Source organism: Sinohyriopsis cumingii, chromosome 11 (genome assembly GCF_028554795.1).
Source record: "Sinohyriopsis cumingii isolate HCF-2022 chromosome 11, ASM2855479v2, whole genome shotgun sequence".
Taxonomy (NCBI): Eukaryota; Metazoa; Mollusca; class Bivalvia; order Unionida; family Unionidae; genus Sinohyriopsis; species Sinohyriopsis cumingii.
In genome coordinates this window covers 32,285,950-32,307,711 of record NC_142971.1, presented here as the reverse complement: position 1 = coordinate 32,307,711, position 21,762 = coordinate 32,285,950, and the positions used below count along the sequence as shown (strand labels likewise).

The 21,762-nt window shown below is 36.1% G+C and overlaps 3 protein-coding genes across 6 annotated transcripts in view; 2 read left to right on the top strand and 1 right to left on the bottom strand.

The window, feature by feature from the left end:
- The window catches only part of LOC149787868 (succinate--CoA ligase [GDP-forming] subunit beta, mitochondrial-like), a 63,506-nt gene extending 47,639 nt beyond the window's left edge, over window positions 1–15,867 (bottom strand). The window contains exons 1-2 of the mRNA XM_089974104.1: window positions 15,769–15,867; window positions 7,919–8,063 (exon numbers count right to left, since the gene is read on the bottom strand). Coding sequence (XP_089830230.1) covers window positions 7,919–8,063; window positions 15,769–15,843 — 220 coding nt within the window. The 5' untranslated portion in view covers window positions 15,844–15,867. The remainder of the gene's footprint in view (window positions 1–7,918; window positions 8,064–15,768) is intronic.
- On the top strand, window positions 12,416–13,585 carry LOC149787869 (uncharacterized). The gene is made up of 4 exons (XM_089975566.1): window positions 12,416–12,482; window positions 12,764–12,912; window positions 13,067–13,195; window positions 13,426–13,585. The coding sequence occupies exons 2-4, from the start codon at window positions 12,785–12,787 to the stop codon at window positions 13,583–13,585; spliced, it is 417 nt and encodes a 138-aa protein (XP_089831692.1). The 5' UTR covers window positions 12,416–12,482; window positions 12,764–12,784.
- A 76-nt stretch (window positions 15,868–15,943) lies between the features above and the next one.
- LOC149787867 (cyclin-D-binding Myb-like transcription factor 1) overlaps window positions 15,944–21,762 on the top strand; it is a 61,599-nt gene continuing 55,780 nt past the window's right edge. Inside the window, exons 1-2 of one of the 4 annotated variants that reach the window (XM_089974101.1) lie at window positions 15,944–15,965; window positions 19,076–19,318. In XM_089974101.1, coding sequence (XP_089830227.1) covers window positions 19,078–19,318 — 241 coding nt within the window. In that variant the 5' untranslated portion in view covers window positions 15,944–15,965; window positions 19,076–19,077. The other 3 variants (XM_089974098.1, XM_089974100.1, XM_089974099.1) reach the window with 3 other exon arrangements.

Here is a 21,762-nt window from a genome sequence, read left to right as displayed (position 1 = left end):
AGACGCAACGGCGCTAGTTAAGACCACGCGGGGGTAATTGAGTATCGTCAGGTATCACTTGTAGTTGCTCGCGTGTAAACCCCCGCTGTGGGGCAGTTGAATCCAGTCTATAGATCGGTGGTCTACCAGTTGATCGTGTTATCGTTGATATGTTATGTGTGGTAACACTCCAAATAGGATCAGTAGCTCTTTGGAAACGCTATCTATTTTTGATCTTCCGGGTATATACTTTTCTTTAATCGCATCGCTGGGCTTCATGCTGATTGCTCGGGTAATCTCGTTATTTAACGCTGCAATTACGCCTGGCAACCTTTTAACCCATTCACGAGATCGTTTTTCCTGGATGAATTCGTTCGCGTATTGATACCCAAATAACCGTTCAGCAAGAGTCCGATTGAATCGTTCAACAATTGCCTGATCACGATGTAGCGCAGTATGACCTCGTCGTATCGCGACGCTATGATGTTTCAGCGTTGATAAAACAGCGCCGCGAAATTCACTACCAGGATCAACTTGTAATAGATTTGGCCAGCGCAGAGGACCCCTTCGGTAAATCCGCTCAAACGCATCGGCTACTTCAGTTGCTGACTTTGTTTTTAACGGCTCCGCTTGTTTGTATCGACTCGCAACATCAACTACGGTTAGCGCGTATTTGTAACCGTTGTCATGCGGCAGAAATAGTATATCAGCCTGATGAACTTCATTAGGTACGCTGACATCAAAGCGCGAGAAGTTGATTTGTTTAGGCGGTGGTAGATAGATTTGCCATATAGCCTGTTTGGATAACCAATTAGCCGCAGTGGCCCTCGTTACTTTTGCAGCGCTTGCGAGTTTACCAATTGCGGCCTTCCCCTTCCAGTATCCTCTCGGAGAATAATAGATGGATTCCATGTTGTTATTATAAACGCTAGCGTTTTCAATTACCAGCGCGAGAAGCTCCGCTTCCAATCATTAATTTACCTTTCATAGCCGATTTTACCAACCATGAAGCCAATTTTTCTTTGACGGATTTATCAGGAATAGCATTTAACGCGTGAATTAATTTTACGTCCGCGATATGATGCTGTTCCAGATCGCTACTTTTGTAGTAAGCAACATCATGAGCATGACACGCCTTATCGATAGCGTTTATTGGGTACTCACCGGGTTTGGGCTGATTTTGATCATCGAGTCTGATATCTAATCGCGTTCCGGGGCCACAGTAGCTATATCCTGGGAGGTGTTTTTCTCCTGGATACTTTGCCCACGGGGTTCCGGGGAGTTTTGATAACTTGGCTGCAATATCACCTCCTCGCTTTTTTTTAAAACATCCCCGGGTTTAATAGAAATAAATCTAAATTTCTTTGTACCGCATTGTGCACACTTGCCAGTAAGCGCCGATCTGTTATTTTTTGTTGTAGTGGTTGTCATATCATTTGTGCCAGTACGTACTCTACACTTTACACAATATAGATCCATAATTTATGTATAGAGACATGAATATAATTGACTTTTCAGCGACTAAAACAAGAGAACCAGTTAAGCATGTTGCAGCGTTACCAAACTCGATCCGGATGATTATCATCGGACCATCTGGATCCGGCAAGACGCAATTGTTACTCAATTTAATAATGAGATGGATGAAGTGGGATAAGTTGTATTTGGTTGCTCCTAGCGTAGATGATCAACGATGCTACGAGGTGTTGAAAGATTTCAACGAGAATGCATCAGCGATCGCTAAAAAAAATGTCATCGAGTTTATTACGGATATCAATGATGCGCCAGGTATCGATGATATTGATGGCGATGTTAACAATCTAGTCGTGTACGATGATGTTATGTTAGACAATCAAAAAAACCCAGCTAGGATATTTTCCAGAGGCAGGCATAAAAACACCGACGTGATATATGTCACTCAACGATACACTCAGATTCCAAAAGTAATCAGAGACAACTGTAATATTCTTGCTGTATTCAACGGCGTTGATACACACACGCTACGAAATATTTGGCAGACATGGTGCGGCGGTGACATGGACTTTAATGTTTTTCGAAACTTTTTTAGTCATGCTCAGTCGACCCCACATGGATTTGTAATGATAAATTTACATGATCCTCGGACACAATATCGTATCGGACTTGACCAAATATTCGGTTAAATTGTAAATAACCACTTAGCAGCAGGGGGGGCGATGACATCGACGCGGTCGTCGCTGTGTTTACCGGACGCTGACGACGCTGGGGATCGGCGCGCAGAAGGTATTAATTAAACCAAATGACGTCCGGACAATTGTCGATTTGGCCCCTCGACGATGACAACGACGACGACGTCGTTTTTTTTTTACCAGGTGCTGACGACACCGGATCCGCTGAGTGCAGAAAGTACTAATTAAGCCAAATGACGTTTGGACAAAATGTCGGATTCGCCCCCCCCCGCTGCTAGTTAAGCTAATAAACATTTGTTGCAGCTGTATATAAATGTCCTGAAAACTGATTTTATTATTCCCAAAATCTTAAGCACAATCAAATGTTTAAAAAGCACACCAATCAAGCATGACCCAAACACCAATCAATTCTTGTCATAGCCACTTACACAAGAAAATGTCAAAATTGTTTGTCTAAGTTTTAAACTGATTGGTCATTTTGCAATTACATGTGCACTGAATTAAATAGCAATTGCAAAAGTCATGGATATTTTTCAAGCAAATCATAATCAAATGATAAACTTACTTATTATTAGCTTAGTACATACATGACAACCCCTGGCGAGGAAAAAGTGTAATCCAAGTGGACAAAAAGACTGATCAGCTAAATCCAAGTAGAGATATAGTAATCCACATATAACATGATAAAGATTCAATGACCATAGGCACAAAATGATTTATATATCCCTCTCGACTTTTAACATCAATTACTGCTTCAAGCTTTCATATATAACACTTTGAGCTTTAAAAAACAACAGAATCTCATACTGCATTTCAAAACACTTTGTACCAGCTCAGACTATAAATGTTTTGCACACCAGTAGAGCAGTAAGTGCTGGGTTATTACAGAGCCTGGATCTAAATTCAGTTTTATTTTTGTTAACAATGCTGAACAATCTCTCAGTCAGCATTAGAATGGTAAAGAACCAATATTCCTTTCATAACCTGACAAAGAAGAGGAAATTTATATCTTCCAGTTATTGGGTCTTTTAGCTGGCAAATAAGATGAAAAAATCAACTCTGTCCCCATGAAGTACATTGTCAGGTAGAGTGCCAACTTGATACTTCAGGAGTTCTCCTAATTTATCAGCAGCCTTTCCTGCAGCATGGTGCACTATATGACAGAGACAACCTGATAAATACAAGGATGGAGACATTTTTCAAACTAATGAATGCAACTCCTTTATGAATTCCAATCACTGATGCAGTATCAGCTAAAAAAAACCCATACAGTTCTGCCAACTTATGTTTATTCAAAGCATTATCAAGCAAATTAAAAAAAGTTTTCTCCAGTGGAATCTACTGTTAATTCTGGTAATGAAAGAAGAGCACTCTAACTTTGCCCTTTTCATTGTCAAAGTCTCTTACGCAGACTGTGTACAACATTTTGACATAATCATTACTCCTGTCTGTTGCAATACTAAATGGCCCAATTTTCATGGCTTCTGCAATTTTAAGTAAACTATCTTCTGCTAAACACCTAACAATATTAGATGATTTTGTACTTGCACATGCATATTTTCTGCAATTTTGGAATCAGGAAACAGCCATTTGAACTAAAGACCAATGTAGTTTTCTACCGCTAGGGGCAGTCCGTGTTCTATTAATAACTTGGTAGATAACACTTCTGCATTTATAAAATTTGTATCCACAATTTAGTTCTGCTGTAAAAAAAAGAAATTACCTTAGAATTGGAGTTACTAAAATGAGCTAATTCAAGTTTTATTTAGTTTTACCACCATGACCAATATTAAAATACTTTCCATGCAGCCTGCAATGGGTGTGAAGCTGTCATAGAATGGAACGCTGTATTGTGTACTTCATGTATTTATCTGAGTAGGTTTTTCATATTTTCCTAATCCATCTGTGAAATTATTTTAAAAATATTTTTGCTCTAACACACGTTATCGACTAGATTAAATCTGACTTGACTTTTAGCACCAGCTAGCTACAGACTGGTTATGTACCAGATATAAATTTGAACAAAACAATCTGCGCGCAAAGAGTAGGTTAGAAAACCAGTCAGTTCTCTCCTAACTAAGCCATACAGCTGCTATAAATAGAAACCGAGGTCACAAGTTAAAAGTAGAAACCAGCATGTTTCTTGGAATAGGTCAACTGCCGTAAATAGAATATAATACTGTTAGGAAAGTGCATGTAAGTCTTTGGACAAGCATACTCTTATGTAGTAGTTACACAGAAGCCATCTTTTCTAGAATATGGTCGGAAAGATTAATGGGATGTTAATCAAAATGAGAAAACAAATTATTCATTTTTTTTGGAAGGGGATATACCGAAAACGCATAATCTGATTACAGTTACGCGTAAAGCATAATTCAGTGAAAAAAGCGTAATGATTATGCCAAAAGCATAATGGTTGACATGTATGTTAGTATCCCATAAAGGGCCGATCAAATCTCTTAGCCCGACATCTGGGACTTTACATTTTTGAAGTTGGACAAATAAAATTGTCTATGATACTAGTCCAGGACAATGTGCTTTCTTTCCGTTTTTGTAGGCAAACTCTTATTTTTATGCTTTAATTACTTTATCTACCTTTATTTGACCAAATTAATGCTTGAATCTAGCTCTGTTTATTCATTCACAACCTGTGATACTACAGTTAGTAGTCACTGATAACTGTCATATGTGCACTAGTTCTATTACTGATTGTCTTCATTTTGGGCTAAGTGATCAAATTATCAGCCAATCAAAACACTTAAAACAAACAAATCTGGATGATTAATTATCAGTTCTTTAACAACCACGTTACATTGTTTTCTCATCACAGATAATCATGATCAGAGCATCCAATGCAACGAAATTAATGAAAGCAGTTTATCCAAATAACTGTCAGTTTCATTTATGAACTGATTAAATGACTACTTTTTCTTTAATTTTTTAATCTATTATACTGAGGTCAACTTTAACATGCAGTTATAAGTTTGAAGTGAAACAATGCTAAAAGAGCAGTCTTTGTTTGCAATAAAATGTCAAAATCTATGTACTTGTCACTTTAGCAGAAGTAGTTGTCAAATGAGGTAAAACAAAATCTATTTTGATAAAATAAGTTTACTAAATTATTTTTGCATGAAAGGTCATAATGAAGATTCAGTGAAGGAACTTTTGCACGAAAAGTGGATGGATAAAACTTACGGCTGCCACTAAATCAGAGGTAACTCCAAAAAGGCACAAGTCAGACTGTGACAGCAAAAAAAAGGGTAAAAAATGACGTAGAAATAAATGTTCAGCCACAATGGGTTGATAATTATCTATGGTATGAAATCAGACCCGGAAGAAAAGATGTTTTGCAGCTAATGCAAGCAATATCCCAAACCAGCACTGGTTGGAAATTTAGGTAGTGAACTGGTAAATAAAACTGAAAAAATTCCAGATTTAATCAAGCAAATCACATGACATAAAGCAACAGTATATGCATGACACTTGCCAGCATGTGCAGAAAACCCTTGAAGTTAAAGATGCTAACACCAGAGGTCTCACTAGGATTTTAAAACTAGGAGTCCAGGACTCCCATTTTTGGTAAAAATAGGAGTCCCATCATCAAAAGTTGCAGTCCCTTCTTTCCTACAGAATCAATACAGACGTGAGTGCATCTATTTTAAATGGCGAGGTTTTCGATGTGTAATCACTCATTGACAGGAATGCAAATTTATGGTTTATTTATTTGTCTACATCCTTGTAGTACGTTTACAACACTAGAACTAACCGGACTAAGGTGAGGGGCATTTTAAAAAAAGTATGGTCAGTCAATGTACCTCTTAAATAGCTCTTGTTCGTCCGTCAGAGTGATACTGAATTTTGTTAATCCAAGTAAGGACTTATTCCAAACACTAAGCTAGACATCAGATACTTTCTTACACTTAGCTACTGTCCTATCCTAACTATCAATTCTAGCAGCTTTAGCACTCTTCTGAATCTAGTTAAAATATTTGTAAGTTTGCCATTTAACCCCAAAATACTTATCCAAATTTATGAATGGCATTTTGTCTAAGTCTCAACATGTCTTGATTCTGAGGTCATGTGCACTACTTATTCCAATACATTCGGAAATGAACACAATAACGAAAGCTAAAGTTGCTTAACTGATGTACTTTTATAAATGACTGCATGTATGTCTCTGGGTCTTTCTGACTCTGAATTCAATCACTGTAAATATAAGTACATTTTCCCACCCGGCCACCATTCAAAGCCTTTGAACTTGCCGTCTAGCTATTGCATCATGTTCTTTTTGATGTACTCTTATAATGGCAACATGTATGTACATCAGCGGGTTTTTCAGTCACTGAATTCTGACATTGTAAATATCAGCACAGCTAACTGATCAACACATTTTCACACAAAGCAGGTGGCTGAAGCAAGACTGGCAAGTCTTTGAATTTTGTCGCACACCTATTACATGCACGGAGGACTTCTGCCCCAGTGATTTTCTGCGTCCCAGATAAAAAAATTGGCATCCAAATATGCATAATTAAGCGTTTCTGAGATCTCTGAACACTCCACTTGGAAAGGCCATTTTAAAACTCAATAAGAATGAAATGAGAAACAAATAAAATGAGAACTCTTTAAGATGGCAAACACCCCAGCCCAATATGTTTTTGGATGTGGAAATGATGCATGCTCTCCAGGACAATAATGGTCTTGGTGCTAACTGAAAGAACAGATTCAGTGCAAAAAACTTTGTTTTGTTAATTTGTCAAGTATTAAGATGTTGGTAAAAGTTTGAATCCCAGAAAATTCCTTTCCATTCTTGCTAATGGAAGTAATGAAGCTACCATATCCGAGTGTGTGTATGTGTGTGTGTGTGTTTGGGATTTTTAATGTAGCATTAAAAAAAAATTCAGTCACACGTCAAAGATGCCTGCAGTGTGGCAGTTTATCCCCTTGGGGTGCAAGAGTGAGAGTCAAAAATCTCCTTGGTGTCAAATTAAAAATTTGGGTGTCTCTGAAGCACAAATGAGGGTAAAGGGAAACACTGTTATAGTGATGTCTAACACCCAGTCACATTATCCTGACACCAGGTCAACCAGTCCTAACACTAACCCCTTAATGCTGAGCACCTAGCAAGGCAGCTGTTAGTACCATCTTTGTAAGTCTTTGGTATGACTCGGCTGGGGTTGAAATCCGTGATATCTGGCATCTGAGGCAGACGCTCTAGCCACTTGGACACTGGAGTGGTTGTTATCATATCCGATCAAGAAATATATACAAGATATTGATAGTAAAAAAAATTAAAAAATTAAACCCTTTAAAGAAATAAATTTGTTGTATATTGTTTCTTTTGTTTTTATTATTGATTAAAAAATCATCTCGTCAAACCACGACAAGAGAAATTTCCGACACCACTTGTACTGAACAAAGTGGCTGAGAAAAAAAATTTGATCAGCGCTGCCATATGGAATTTAGCATTAAGTCATTTGAGAGTTTTGATGGTACATTTACAGGATAACCAGGTCTGGAATTCAAATCTCTTGAGCCCAAGCTTCAGATTTGTTTCAGCCAATCATATATGATGTTACTTTTGAAAGTCACTGATGATTGCATGACATTATTAAAAAAATCAGTCTAAAACTCAAGCTCTGAGGTTTGTGATCCACAGGTTGCTTATTGGATCTTTTCAAATAATATTTTGTATCTCACAATCGAAACCATCCTTCATATAAGGCTATCTAAGAACCTTGCAACAACACTGATTTTTTTAAGACTTAAAAACTCACGGAGTCGACTTGAAACTGAGGCTGCCTCCTGTGCATTTTCCACGACTTCAAAATGTTGTACATCTATGTCATGGTCCAGCAGCAGCTTTTTGCTCTGGTACTCCTGCAAGTGCAGACCACGCACTAGAGCTGTCCATACACATCCCTGAAACAATAATGAATGACTGTAAACCAATGAACAAAAAATGACTAACACAGAAAGATTCAGGCTTTGTGTATCTCAACAAAAAAACTGGAGGCAAGAAAAAAGTTTAACGTGTTGAAACATACTGAACAGAGATCTCGCTAGGATTTTAAAACTAGGAGTGCAGCACTCCCATTTTGGTAAAAATAGGAATCCCACCATCAAAAGTTGCAGTCCCTTCTTTTCTACAGAATCAACACAGATGTGAGTGCATCTATTTTCAGATGGAGAGGTTTTCGTAATTAAATCACTCACTTTAATATAGCGTCATTACAACAGTCCATTGACAGGATTGCAAATTTATGGTTTATTTATTTGTCTGCGTCCTTGTAGTAATTTTAGGCAATGGTTAAATAGTATCTGATTTACTGTTTTTCCCCCGTATTTTCGCAAATATGTGTCAGGTCAGAAAACATCTTAGTAAAGCGCATCTTGCAAATTCCACAACATAGCATTGTCCCATACATTCTGACCTACATAAGTTGCATTTTAAAGTTAAATCTTTACTAAAATAATTAAATACCTTGGCTTAGCTTTCAATGATCTGAATATGTTTCTGACAATATCTGCCCGATGATTTACGAAAACAGACAATCTAATAAACTGGTACATCCCAGACTTAGCGATGTCTGCCATTATTTCCCATTAGGCCTACTGGTTCACTGCCAGTTTCAAACTAATTTTATGACGAAATAGTGTAGAAGAGGCAGTTAATATATATCCAGATCACCGAGTTTGTAAGTCAAATGTAATTAATACAAAAACTTGGTCTAGCTACTGATCTATTGATGAATATATTTCGCTAAAAACACTAGAACTATCCCGGCTAAGGCGAGGGGCATTTAAAAAAAGGTATGGTCAGTCAATGTACCTCTTAAATAGCTCTTGTTCGTCCATCACTGATATTAAATTTTGTCAATCCAAGTAAGGATTTATTCCAAACACTAAGCTTGGCATAAAATACTTTCTTACACTTAGCTACTGTCTTATCCTAACTATCAATTCTAGCAGCTTAAGCACCCTTCTGAATCTCGTTACAATCTTCATAAGTTTGCCGTTTAACCCCAAAATACTTATCCAATTTACAAATGGCATTTTGTCTAAGTCTCAACATGTCTTGATTCTGAGGTCACGTGCACTACTTATTCCAATACATTCGGAAATGAACACAATAACGAAAGCTAAAGTTGTTTATTTGATGCACTGGTACATCTCTGGGTCTTTCTGACTCTAAATCACTGTAAATATCAGTACATTTTCCCACCTGGCCGCCAGTCAAATCTTTTCAACTGGCCACCCAGCTATTGCATCATTTTTTTTAATGTACTCTTATAATGGCAACATGTATGTACATCAAGGGGTGCTTCAGACACTGAATTCTGTCATTGTAAATATCAGCACAGCTAACTGATTAACACATTTCCCCACAAAGCAGGTGGCTTAAGCAGTGGCAAGTCTTTGAATTTTGTCACACACCTATTACATGCGTATGGAGGACTCCCACCTCAGTGATTTTCTGCATTCCAGATATAAAATTGATGTCAAAATACACGTAATTAAGTGTTACAGAGATCTCTGCAGTATCTGATTAGGAATTATTAAAATTATTTATTTTCTGCAATTAAAAAAATGCTCTGATAACTTTCTTGGAAACAGAGACTCTAATTTATACTTAAATTTCAAATGATTTCTTCATGGATTACATCATTGTGATCTAACAAAAGACTTGACACATCAACACCTGAAAAGCCATCACAGGCATATAACACTTTCAGCATTGGGCTTAATTTGGTTTTCCATTCAAGTTTACTCACAACTTTTATTATTAGGCCTTGTGTTTGCATTTCGAGGATTATTCTCATCTGACCTTGTTAGTTGATCTAGGAGAACACTACATAGCACCATTATTTAGACAGTAAACATGGAAACACAAATATCTGGGGAGGAGTCTTACATTGTAGGACTATGACATCTCACCTCTGCCTGCGTGGGTTCTACTCTCCAGTGCCACCAATGTGGGTATGCGAGAAAATGTTTGCTGGTAGATTCCCTTGATCAGCGGTTTTCCCTCCATATATCCTGGCTGCCAAGTATAGCATATAATCTGCCAATCCTACAACATAAGACACATCACCCGATATTTTTGTTCTGGGGGTAATGGGTCTTACTGCCTAACTAATGGTGCTGTGTAGGTGTTTTGATGTTGCCTAACAGTGTAATGAAAGTCAAATTTTCAGAAATATCACACATAACTGGCAACCAATAATGACACTTTTCTACAAAGTGAAGTTATAATGTTTTTGTCAGACTTCACTTACCTGATGACTTTTCTCTAATAAATTCAAATTCTCACAAAAGAAACAGACCTGTTTTCAAGTTTGGTTGGCCTACATTTCAGTTGGCTGGAAAGCGATGAAAGCCGTGAATGTCAAAATTGGGTTAAGTTGAAATATTATTCCTCAACAAAATGAATACAAATATTATGCCTATTGGAACTGCAAGCAACATTTCAGTACATTAAAGAAACATAACCCCACACATGAACCTACTTCAGCATACCTCGGCTACCGTCGCATTACAACATATTCAAATGTATGCCAATGGAACATGAAAATGCATCCATTCGCGAGTGTCATATTTTCATTATGCCAGGATAAAGGGTACCTGGACGTTTCGCCCCATGGACGTTTCGGCCCAAGACATTTCGCCCCACTTCAATGGACATTTCGCCCCACTTCAATGGACATTTCGCCCCACTTCAATGGACATTTCGCCCCACATGGTACATGGACGTTTCGCCCCATGGACGTTTCGGCCCAGGACATTTCGCCCCACATTAATGGAAATATCGGACATTTATAGAAATTCATCAGCATTACACCACGTTCTTCATTTTACTTTAAAATGATCAAAAATATAATTAAGTGTCCCTTGTGATCTGATTTCTTTGGCATTATTCTAAATAGTTAAAGAGACGGCCTGCTCCAGTCGGGAGAAGTACAATTAAATAAAGTGTGAACCCTCACTCGAGTACAGCCTGTCTCAGTGTAATGGTAATGCGAGAAACGACACACATCATCAATTATACAAAACAATATGGTTTATTTGTCGTTTAAATATAATACACCGTTTATTCGCCCAAATTCCAAATTAAATTTAAAATAAAAATCCCAAATTAAATTTAAAATAATAAAACAATGACAAATTATCATTGGATAGATTGTATCCAATAAGAAAATATAATAATAAAACATGGATAATTTGATTTAGTGGCTGTCCCTTCCTCTAGCCAAGGTCAACTTGAAATTATGGGGAGGGATTTCGAGTAAGGTGACAAAAACCGGACTAGGATGAACAACCCTATAGATTCCACTAGGGAAATACATAAATACCCCGACAAAATTTTGAAATTTTTTGTTCAAAAATCTTTTATAAAGTAAACAAACGACATACCTTTGGGGAAAACATACACATTTAAAACAACTTTATTTTTTCATAAGCAGAGGTGCATCTGTCTGGTGCCATAAAGAAAAAAATGTTCTGGCGTTCACTATTGCTCCCAGCAAGTGTTAATAGGACTTAATTACAGCCAGGTAACTTCTTTGATCTTCATATTTAAATAATCTACTAAATGTGGTATCAAGGTATTTAAGCTGCAGCCAGGGTTTTGAGTAAGTTGTGTAAGCTTTTATGAAAATGAAATTACAATTTAGCACAGATGTTATGGCGTTCACTAATAACAAAAACAATGACATATAAATAAACAACGTTTGATCTTAGTATATCAAGATCTGAGTTTTAGGATAAAAATTATGATTCTTCAAGTGCATTGTCCGACAGATCGTTTGGTATAGAAGGTCGTGCACGTGTTTGCATGGAATTTTATCAGTGGCTCTATAAATTGCAGTCTTTCCTTTTCTTGGTACTAGTTGTTTTAATATCACATAAATCAATAGATCGAACAATGTCTTCGTGCATTTACTGCAGAAAACCAGTTACCCGTCGTCAGCAAGCCATAGATTGCGATATTTGCGGCCTATGGCAACACAGAGCATGTGGAAATACTGGTAAGTTTATTTATTTATTTATTTCTACATCATATTACGATCACTCCGTAATTGAACTGGCTTAACAAAATAAATACATTTTTTATAATAATTTTATGTATCTAGTGACCTTTTCTCGCATGTTATTGTTCTTGTTTCAGTATATCCAATGTCTTTCAAAATAAATGTTATCATAAGAAGTTGACAGAATTAACTAAATGATACTAAGAAATGGTTTCTATTTACACGTTTATCAAACTACAAGTATGGTCTCCTTAGACGTAAAAAGATATCTTTTCAGTTTGTGTGCGACCTGTGCAGTTCTAAACCTGAGGTAAGATTTCATTACAAACAAAATATTTTAAGAATAAAGACATGCTACAGTAGCTGGTTCCTATTCGCATTCGATGTACTTAAGCTACGGTTAAATACAAATTGCGAACAAAACGTGAATCGCTGCCTACTTTCTCCATATCACAAATGCTGGAAGATTAGTAAAAATAATTTTTCTTGTATCAAATATTTCGTTGTTTTTCTTGGGCTACACGACGTTCCATTCTAGTAAGCATTCTTATGTGCACTTTTATAATGTTTTAATATTAATACTGTTTACAGGCAGATGGCTACGATGTCGAAATGGACTTAAGCGGCATACCAAATACATCAGACAGATTTGAAATGTATACCGGTACAGCACGGGGGCAGATGGAGAGCACGAGAAATTCAACGTCGATTTCTATCAATAAAGATGATATTTCGACAAGGTGAATGTTATTTTATTTATTAGAATCGTACGGGTGCTTGCATACGTCTTTATGTGTAAATACCATATTCGGTATAGTTAAACTTGGTTTTCTATATATTTGATTGTATGTTTTCAACATTTTCTGACAAGTTCAGACATATTTCTAATTACAGGCTGGATAGAAGTCAACAAGTGAACGAGTTTATGGTCAACAATGATGCTGCATCAACACTTGCAGCCGATATCTCTTCATTTGACGTTGAGCGCCCACACAGATCTTTGACACCAGAAGAAGAAGAAGCGTAAGTTAAAAATCGAAGCTGACAAGAAAGCACAGAAAATCGCAACAATTTATTTCAGTAATATTGATGTACATAAATCATTATAGAGCCTATCTTCTAATCAAAGAATGATCCTCTTTTACTCAATCTTGTTAGGTATTTTGTAAACATGTGTTCTTTTACTGATGCATATTTTTTGTTCATGTAAAATATTCGTTTTTTGATAATCACGATTTTTCTCCTTTCTTTAGGTCAGTTAGGAATGAAACTGTTTATGGAGAAGTGCCAGTGGATTCTGAGGATCGTATAACCTTTGAAGTAGTAGCCACAGGATCCACTCGAGGAAAAAGGAAATTAATATCTAGTGCTGGATATAGTTTTGTCATTTGCAGAATTACAACGATGACTTGATCCAGAGGCAGTGAATGTGCAGTCATTCCTACGATATGTGGAAGACACCTGGATTCACAATGACATATGAACTGTTGACTCCTGGTCAGTTTATGACAGAAGCATCCGAACCAATAATGATGTGGAAGGGTGGCATAATCGTATGAACAGGAGAGCAAGAAAGGGAAATTTGCCTTTCTATCTCCTCATAACTTTACTTTAAAAGGAAGCCAGAGAAATTGGATCTGTAGTTCGTCTATTGCAAGAGGGGAAGATAAGACGGCATCAAAAGAAACAGACAACAAAAGTTCAGGGTCGCCTTATCAAGTTATGGGAGAAGTATGGAAACCACCAAATCAGCACGAACACCTTGCTTAAATGCTGTGCCAAATTGTATGGCCCGTGTTAGACATAGCAACAGTAAAGCTGGATGGAGTATTGCTTTCCAAAACTGGACATATTTTATATACACGTGCCTTTTGCATTGTCCATATGTTGCAAACATTATACTTCAGTAGAGATAATATGTATATTTGTATTTCAATTTCGTATAGTGGTAGCTGATGTTTTACTTGCATGCATTTTTAAAAAAAATAAAATCATAGTTACTGTTTAGAAGTATACTTTTGCACATCATAATTTGACACCTATACCTTGTCACGAGATGTAATTTTGATTAGTGATGTGTGTTGATTTAAAAATGCAAATACATGCTTCATATTTCAAAAATATAAATCTCTGAAACCATTTTTATATCTCTTTATTGTTAATTACAATTAACATTCCTCGCCCCCCGTGTTTTCCTTGCTCGCGATATGTCGGGCTATTCTGTGCACAGCTTTGAAAAGATGTAATGTATGACGATCGGGCTATAGAAATGAAATACATTAATTTGGATTGTTTCTGTCAGTAGTTCAGTCGAGTAATTAGGACCCGATTTATAGCTAGTTTTACAAAATTCAAAGTAACAATGCCAATAACTGGCAGGAGATAAAAGCCAATTAACCCGAGCTTGAAAAAAATGAGTAAAGTTCAACATTTAAAAAAAAAAGCTATTTTGTGGGCGACCACAAGTCTTTAATCATCGTAGTTTTTATGTTTCGAGAAAGGAAAAAACCTAACTCCATATATACGAGCTTGATATTGACTGTTAGAATTACAAAGCCCCCTTTTAAGTTGTGTCTAATTTACGCTCGCTGATTGGGTAAACGAACAGCATGATTGATAAGTGGCGATATGCCAGTTTCCTACAAAAGGTAAAAGTGGTTTTCATTAGTTTGTGTAACAGCGAAAAAAAAAATACTGCCGTATTGAAAATGATCACTGAAAAACGATATATTAATTAGCTGATCAGTCTTATTACATAAATGAAAAAGAAAAAGGAAAATATTCTGATATAACGGCACGCTGAATGTAATTGAAATGGATGAGAGTGATGGGATTATGGGGCATGAAATTAAATCTAAACGGTAGGCCCCTAAAGTAAAATGAAGACAGTGGTGTAATGCTTGTGAATTTCTATAATATCCGATATTTCCATTGATGCGGGGCGAAATGTCCTGGGCCGAAACGTCCATGAGGCGAAACGTCCATATACCATGTGGGGCGAAATGTCCATTGAAATGGGGCGAAATGTCCATTGAAGTGGGGCGAAATGTCCTGGGCCGAAACGTCCATGGGGCGAAACGTCCATAATCCGGATAAAGACAGCACAGTAAGTATATTAATTACACATAAATTAGTGATAGAGTGTCGATATAGACTGCCAAATGTGAGATATTCCTGAAACTGACTACTCGTTCCGATGTCGCTTGACATCGGTACACGGGTACACGATATACAAGCCCGTTATTTGGATAGTAAGACAGCACTAAAACAAAAACATGTGTTATGTATTACACTGTAGGACTAATTATCTGCTGAAAAATGGCGTTAGGCCCACAAACTAAAACCGTCTGCTACCTTGCTTCGAATGCCTGGAGGACATTAAGTCATTTGTGTCCACGTTCAGGTAAGAACATGTGAAACAATATTACTCTATTTGAAATAATCGAATGACCCGTTACATCATTTGATATTATGCTTGATGTGGAAGGTCAAGCAATTCCGCAGTGTCGACAAATGGTATCTGGTATCTAAATCTTCAAACGCATATTGATATTCTCGGGATCATGAATACATATATATATATAAAGTTATAATACCTTCAATTTTACACGGTTGGCAAGACGAGAGCATCTTAAAGTTGACCTAAACCACATGTTCATGGGCGCAGCCATATTTGAAATCACGTTCAATGTCAATTCTCGCGATGAAAAAAGGGATGCGGATGAGGACTACTTTAAGGAAAATTAAAGGAAATAGCTCTTATATTTAAATGAGAACATTGCCATTTCTTGAGGTATTGTTATGACATTTGATTACAGGAATCGCTTAAAGATATTTTGAAATATTAAGCTGATGTATGGTTAACAAACTGTGGAAAATTTAGAAGTACTAGAAGTAATTAGTTTCGATGGTTACTTGGGATATCAATACGCATATTTTTTTGAGAGTCCATCCTGGTCCTTTTTCATCCTGGTTCTCCACGAAGCACCCGTACGAAAACATAGAAAGGTGAAATATCCACGTGTAGTACACTTCATTGGTGAATGTTACAGCATATTTGATTTTGCAACTATATATCGTTTCTGACGGACTTATAATGGTTGAAACTAATAGCATATTGTTTGAAGAAAATTTCCTTATTCTTCTATGGCGTTGGCAGCAAATGTCAGTATATCTGTTTAATGATTCTTTATTACAGAATATTGCTAAGATAGTCGACCGAGTTCACACAACATCTGAAATGTAAAAATCTCTAAAAATGGGTTGAGAGGGGTCAGATGAAACTATCATAATATTATTTCGAAATAATGAGTTTTCAATGTTGAAGGGCTTTGGAGTAAATTTATATGCTTCATCGATTCCTTTATTCATCATACTGCAAAATATACTGTTCATAAATGTGTTGTAAGCAAGCTGTCGATTAATAAATAGGGTTGGGAAGATAATGTTGGCTAAAAACGAGAAAGGACAAGTTAAACAAATGGAACAATTTGCTTATAAAATAGTTTCCTTTCAGTGGGTGGGGGAAGCACCTAAATGAATTCAAATGGCAATCTCTGTGCCAAACCAAGTAATGTTAAAGTAATTATTTATGTATGTGATCGGATTATCTGAATGAGAATGGTATTATCAAAGATAATTGAGCCTTATGTCAATGCCTGTAGTTTCATTGTCATTCATAGCCTAACTTGATGCAACGAGATTTGTTATGCTATGAACCATCAATAACTATATTTGTTGATATATTAGACCATTAAGTTGTTCTCCACCACAAAAAATGTCACATAAATAAGAAAGGCAGAGAATTTTTTGGTCTTGTTGCAAATAATCAGTGAGTTAATCTTTTATTAATAGAGACAACCTATATTTCAATACCATCAGTTTTAAAATAGATTTACAAATTAAAACCATTGAAAAGCAAGGCTCATAGGGTAACACCAAGCTTCTCTGAGGAAAACAATGATGACAGATTGCATATACACTATATGTTGGACTGCAGTGTGTGTTTAATTGCATCATATGACATACTATGGAATGTTCCTGATCATGCCCCTAGTGAGACAACCCTGCAGTAGGAAGATACTTTCTGAACTGGCTGCCATTTTGTGCCAGGATTGATTGAAGATTTTTATATATACCGTAATCATTTTGCAGAATGGACATATTCTTGGCACGGGTATCATATTTTATAGAAGTCATTATATTGGAAAATCTATTTAAGCTTTCTGCAATTGGTTCCATACTGGACCTATGATTTTTGATCAAATAGAAAAATGTGGATACAAAACCATGTGCATTCTTTAGAAAATATTCCGAAAGTAATATAATAAACAGGATCAGTACAAAGCAAACAAAAATCCAGTTTTCATTGTAAAAAATATTTAATTTATTAAATTAAATAAATGTTTAGTGTAACATAGCAAGTTTATCATTGGTTTTTGGATTCCTGATGATAAGACATGTTAGTTTATTCTTTACTGATAATATTGGGCAGTAACTCTTGGAAATATTTTGCTTTATATGCCTGTATTTCTTATGCAGTTCTTGTTGCTGTTGTATTTTGAGAGAGATTCTGTTCCTGAAAAATGCAATAAAATATAAACGCTCATTCAGCATTAGGGTTGTGCAATTATTGGTACCAGGATTTGATAAAACTGAAGTCATTCTGATCACCATGCAGTGACTTTCTCATTCCCATCCTTTGCTTCAAGCAATAAGTATCAGTAACACGAACATTAAATTCACACAACTAATGCAAAACCAGAGTGTCATTTTTGTCAGGACTTTCTCATTTCACCAGCATGTCATGAACATATTGAAGGCAGCATATCTGGAGCTGAGATACATCAGCTTCATTTGGCAGTTTTCTTGATGTTGATGCTGCCAAAACACTTATTCTGTCTGGTTCATCTATGTATCTACTGCAGACACTTCAAAAAGTTCAAAACTAAGTCATATGGATAACATTACTGTATGTACCAGGGCCCAGCTAACTGGAACAAATTTACTCTTGAACTTGTACATAATGATACTGTGATCTCATTCAAGAATGCTTTTAAAACTCCCCCATTGCGGCTACAATATTATTATTATTATTATTATTATTATTATCATTATTATTATTATTATTTGTTCTAAACAACAAAACATTTGCCACCTGTAATCAGCAATACACAAAAGGAAAACATTACTAACAATGGCTGGATTTGTTATAGACCTATTAGGAAAAGGATAAGACGTAAATGAGCATGCAAATGAACCATTTTATTTAGAAATATAGTGTAGAATTGATGATAGATAAAAGTTTGCAGTTCAGACATTAAATTGTTTGATACAAAGTAATTTTTTTGTACATGATTTTGAAGTTATATTCAGTAAAATTTGTGCAAGTTTTGAATAATTTGTATTGACTACTTCAAAAACTGATGTATCCAGTCATTACATGTTAAAAGAGTACATCTCAGCATGGGCAAATACTATATATACTCACTAATAAGTCATATCCAACTGCAGACTGCACAGACCCAGATCTGTCATCACATAATGCACTGGCAGATCTGGATCTGTGCATTTTGTTAGGAGTAATCAGTAGAACAAAGACATTATATGATGGCAGATCATGTATTGTGTTGTTTGCAGATGGACTCTATACGTGAATATATATGGTAGCTGATGAGAGAATCATGATTATATGGATAATCTTGATTTTCAGCTAACTGTGTCAGTCAGCATAATTCTCTGTAAACTTGAATCTAGATCTAGTCATTAGCCATTTTCTAAAAGCGTTTTATGGTCAGTTTTTATATGTAATTAACCAAAGTTAGTCACCTTTTGAACTGGGCTTCAAGATCATAAAATGAATATAGTATGTATTCTTTATGCTTCATTCACTTTTTTCATCAGGAATGAGCCAGTCAGCAGATAGTAATGATTCCGAGTTAGTGGCAGACAATAATGATTCCACCGAGGTCGTTGCTGGAAGTGAGAGCAATGTGGAGGTGATTGAATCAACTAGTGAGACCCTGGAGATACCAATCTCATCCACAGAGGTAGTGGCCCAGTCACCAGTACAAGTGGACAACAAAGAAGAGGAGCTCATTAACTCATCTGGGAAACAATACATTATAGTCACTTCTAATGGTGATAGTAAGTTTAGATATTTTACAGTAAATTGTGCTAATGGATATAAAGCTGTCTAACATCAGAGCACTCTTCATTAGGGTAAGACTGGATAAAATGTGGTCATGCCTTGGTGACCAAATAAATAAATGTATATTTTCTGATGTTAATTTTAACTGGATGGGTCATGAAATGACTTTATTTACTTTGTACATCACCAAATCTTCTTGCTACAGTCTGCATTTGCTTCAAATACAACTGTATTGTATTCATCTGCTACAAGTTATTATTTTTGGTAGCCTGAAATTATAGTCAGGCCATCAGTTGGGCTGTTCATTCATACCAGTCACATATCAGTCTCTCTGATCAATGTTGTTTATGTGGGGATAAATTTCCTGGACCAACCATTTGGTAGTTCATTTTCCACTGGACAGAATATACAGCACTTCAGAACATGATTTTGTCAGCTCACTGATAGCCTTCTTTTCTGGACATTGGAAGACTCTCTAGTTTCTCCTTTTGTTGCAGTTGAAACAGCCAAAGCAGAGATAACATTATACTGGTATATGCCAGGATTTGCTTGTAAAACATTTCCTTATACTGGAAAAAAATAACAAACTGTGAAATTTGTTTTAAGTCTTGAAAGTTAACTGTCTCAACATTATAATCCGATATATTCTCTTCATGCAGATATAGTTCCATATTGCCATCCGTAATTGACAACAGCAACAGTGCACCAGAAAAAGAGTCGGCTTATCTTTTATTTAGGGCACAAGTTCCCATGGTTATCAAATTACTGAAATATAGTATTCGATTGCTGCAGCTTGCAAGTGAGGAAACCTAGAAGCCAGTTTCATTATGTGTAATTGCTGTCAAAACAAAGCCTGATGCCATCAAAGAGATATGCTGACTATCCTTCCGGTGCTGTTGTTTGTGGCTAATTGCAGTTGATAGAAGCAATAAAAGCACCCAAAATTCTGCTTCATAGATGTTAATCCAACCTTTTATTTTCATTTTGTTCAAACAAATTAGCAACTACATTTTTGGATGTAGAGCAACTCCCTGGGTTGGATTATGCTGCTTTCTATTTATAGACAATGCTTAGTCATGTGATCTTATAAGCCATGTTGAAGTTGAAGGCTTTCACTCAAACCAACCCACTAAAATTAAACATTTAACAGACCTGCCAACCCTCACAACTTTGGCGTGAATTTCATGACTTGAGATTCACGGATTCACGCCGCATGCAAAAAAAAATCATGAATTTCCAATTTCTCAATCTGCTTTAATCATGAATAAAATAAATATTATCCCGTTAAGTGCAAGTCAAAATAGCAGTGATCACTCATACCCATAACATTCCTGCATTGCTAGTTGTGATGTTAGTACAGTAGTCCCCCTCTTATAAAGCCACCCCTATTGCAGCAGGGAAGTGGCCTTATAATGAGGGTGGCCTTTCTATTAGGGGATGACAAATGCCAATAGTAAATACATATGAAGAAAGTCACAAGTACATTTAATTCTACATCATTTAATATTTTCATTAAAAAATCACATGCATGTTGTGAAATAAATGTAAAACAAACTGTGTCATCATTTTCAAAAGAATGTTATGAATAACCATTGATATAGTTTTAAAACTGTCTTTATAATTATCTAACAGATCACATCATCTGTCACTTTGTTGGTAACAGTCTAAAAAACAAACCAGTCTCGTCACAATAAAAAATATCCTTGCTGTCATATCCCCTGCATATATCATTTAGTCTTTTGTTCCAATCTTCGACACCTTTGTTATTATAATCAGCTGATTCTCCACTAAGGACAGAACACTTAATATTGTGTCGCACTTTAAATCTGTGCATCCATCCATTACTTGTGGTAAAGTCATCATATCCCAATTCAACTGACAAAATTGTTGCTTTTTCTTGTCATTCAAAAAATCAGGATATAAACATCTGGCTCAAACAATCTTCCTTTCTCTGTCCTTTTCACCTTCCCACTTCTGCAGAATTGTTTCATTATCTTTCTGACATTAGTTTTCTGCAAGGAACGTCAAACCCCCACCTCTCTGTCAGTTGAATTACTTTCACTTTCTCTTCTAAACTGAGAATTTTTCTTTTCCTCGATGACATGTTGAGCTTTTTGCAGTAAGTTATTCATGTTGCCAACTACAGTACTGATAAAACAATTTTTTATGCATCTAAACAAATTGCCATGTGTTTTTAAAGGAAGTGATCTTGTCACGTGAATCGTTAGTTGCGGTCTGATACCCTATTCTTTTTTATTCTTTACACTAAGTGAGAAAAGCCAAGATGGCTTCGATATGTACCATTAAACATCACACAGATTTGACCTTGTGGCCATTGGAATTTGTAATTTTGACAATTATTGTCAGTAGTAATAGCCACTAATTATCAAAGTCAACAAGCTCAACATCTTACTAAGGGAAATCATAAAGGCTATCAAAC

Excerpts from the sequence above, each read along its gene's own strand:
- LOC149787869 (XM_089975566.1), top strand. The coding sequence starts at position 12,785 with ATGGACTTAAGCGGCATACCAAATACATCAGACAGATTTGAAATGTAT. Across the intron at positions 12,913-13,066 it reads AAAGATGATATTTCGACAAG|GCTGGATAGAAGTCAACAAG; the intron begins GTGAATGTTATT and ends TTCTAATTACAG. Across the intron at positions 13,196-13,425 it reads ACACCAGAAGAAGAAGAAGC|GTCAGTTAGGAATGAAACTG; the intron begins GTAAGTTAAAAA and ends TCCTTTCTTTAG.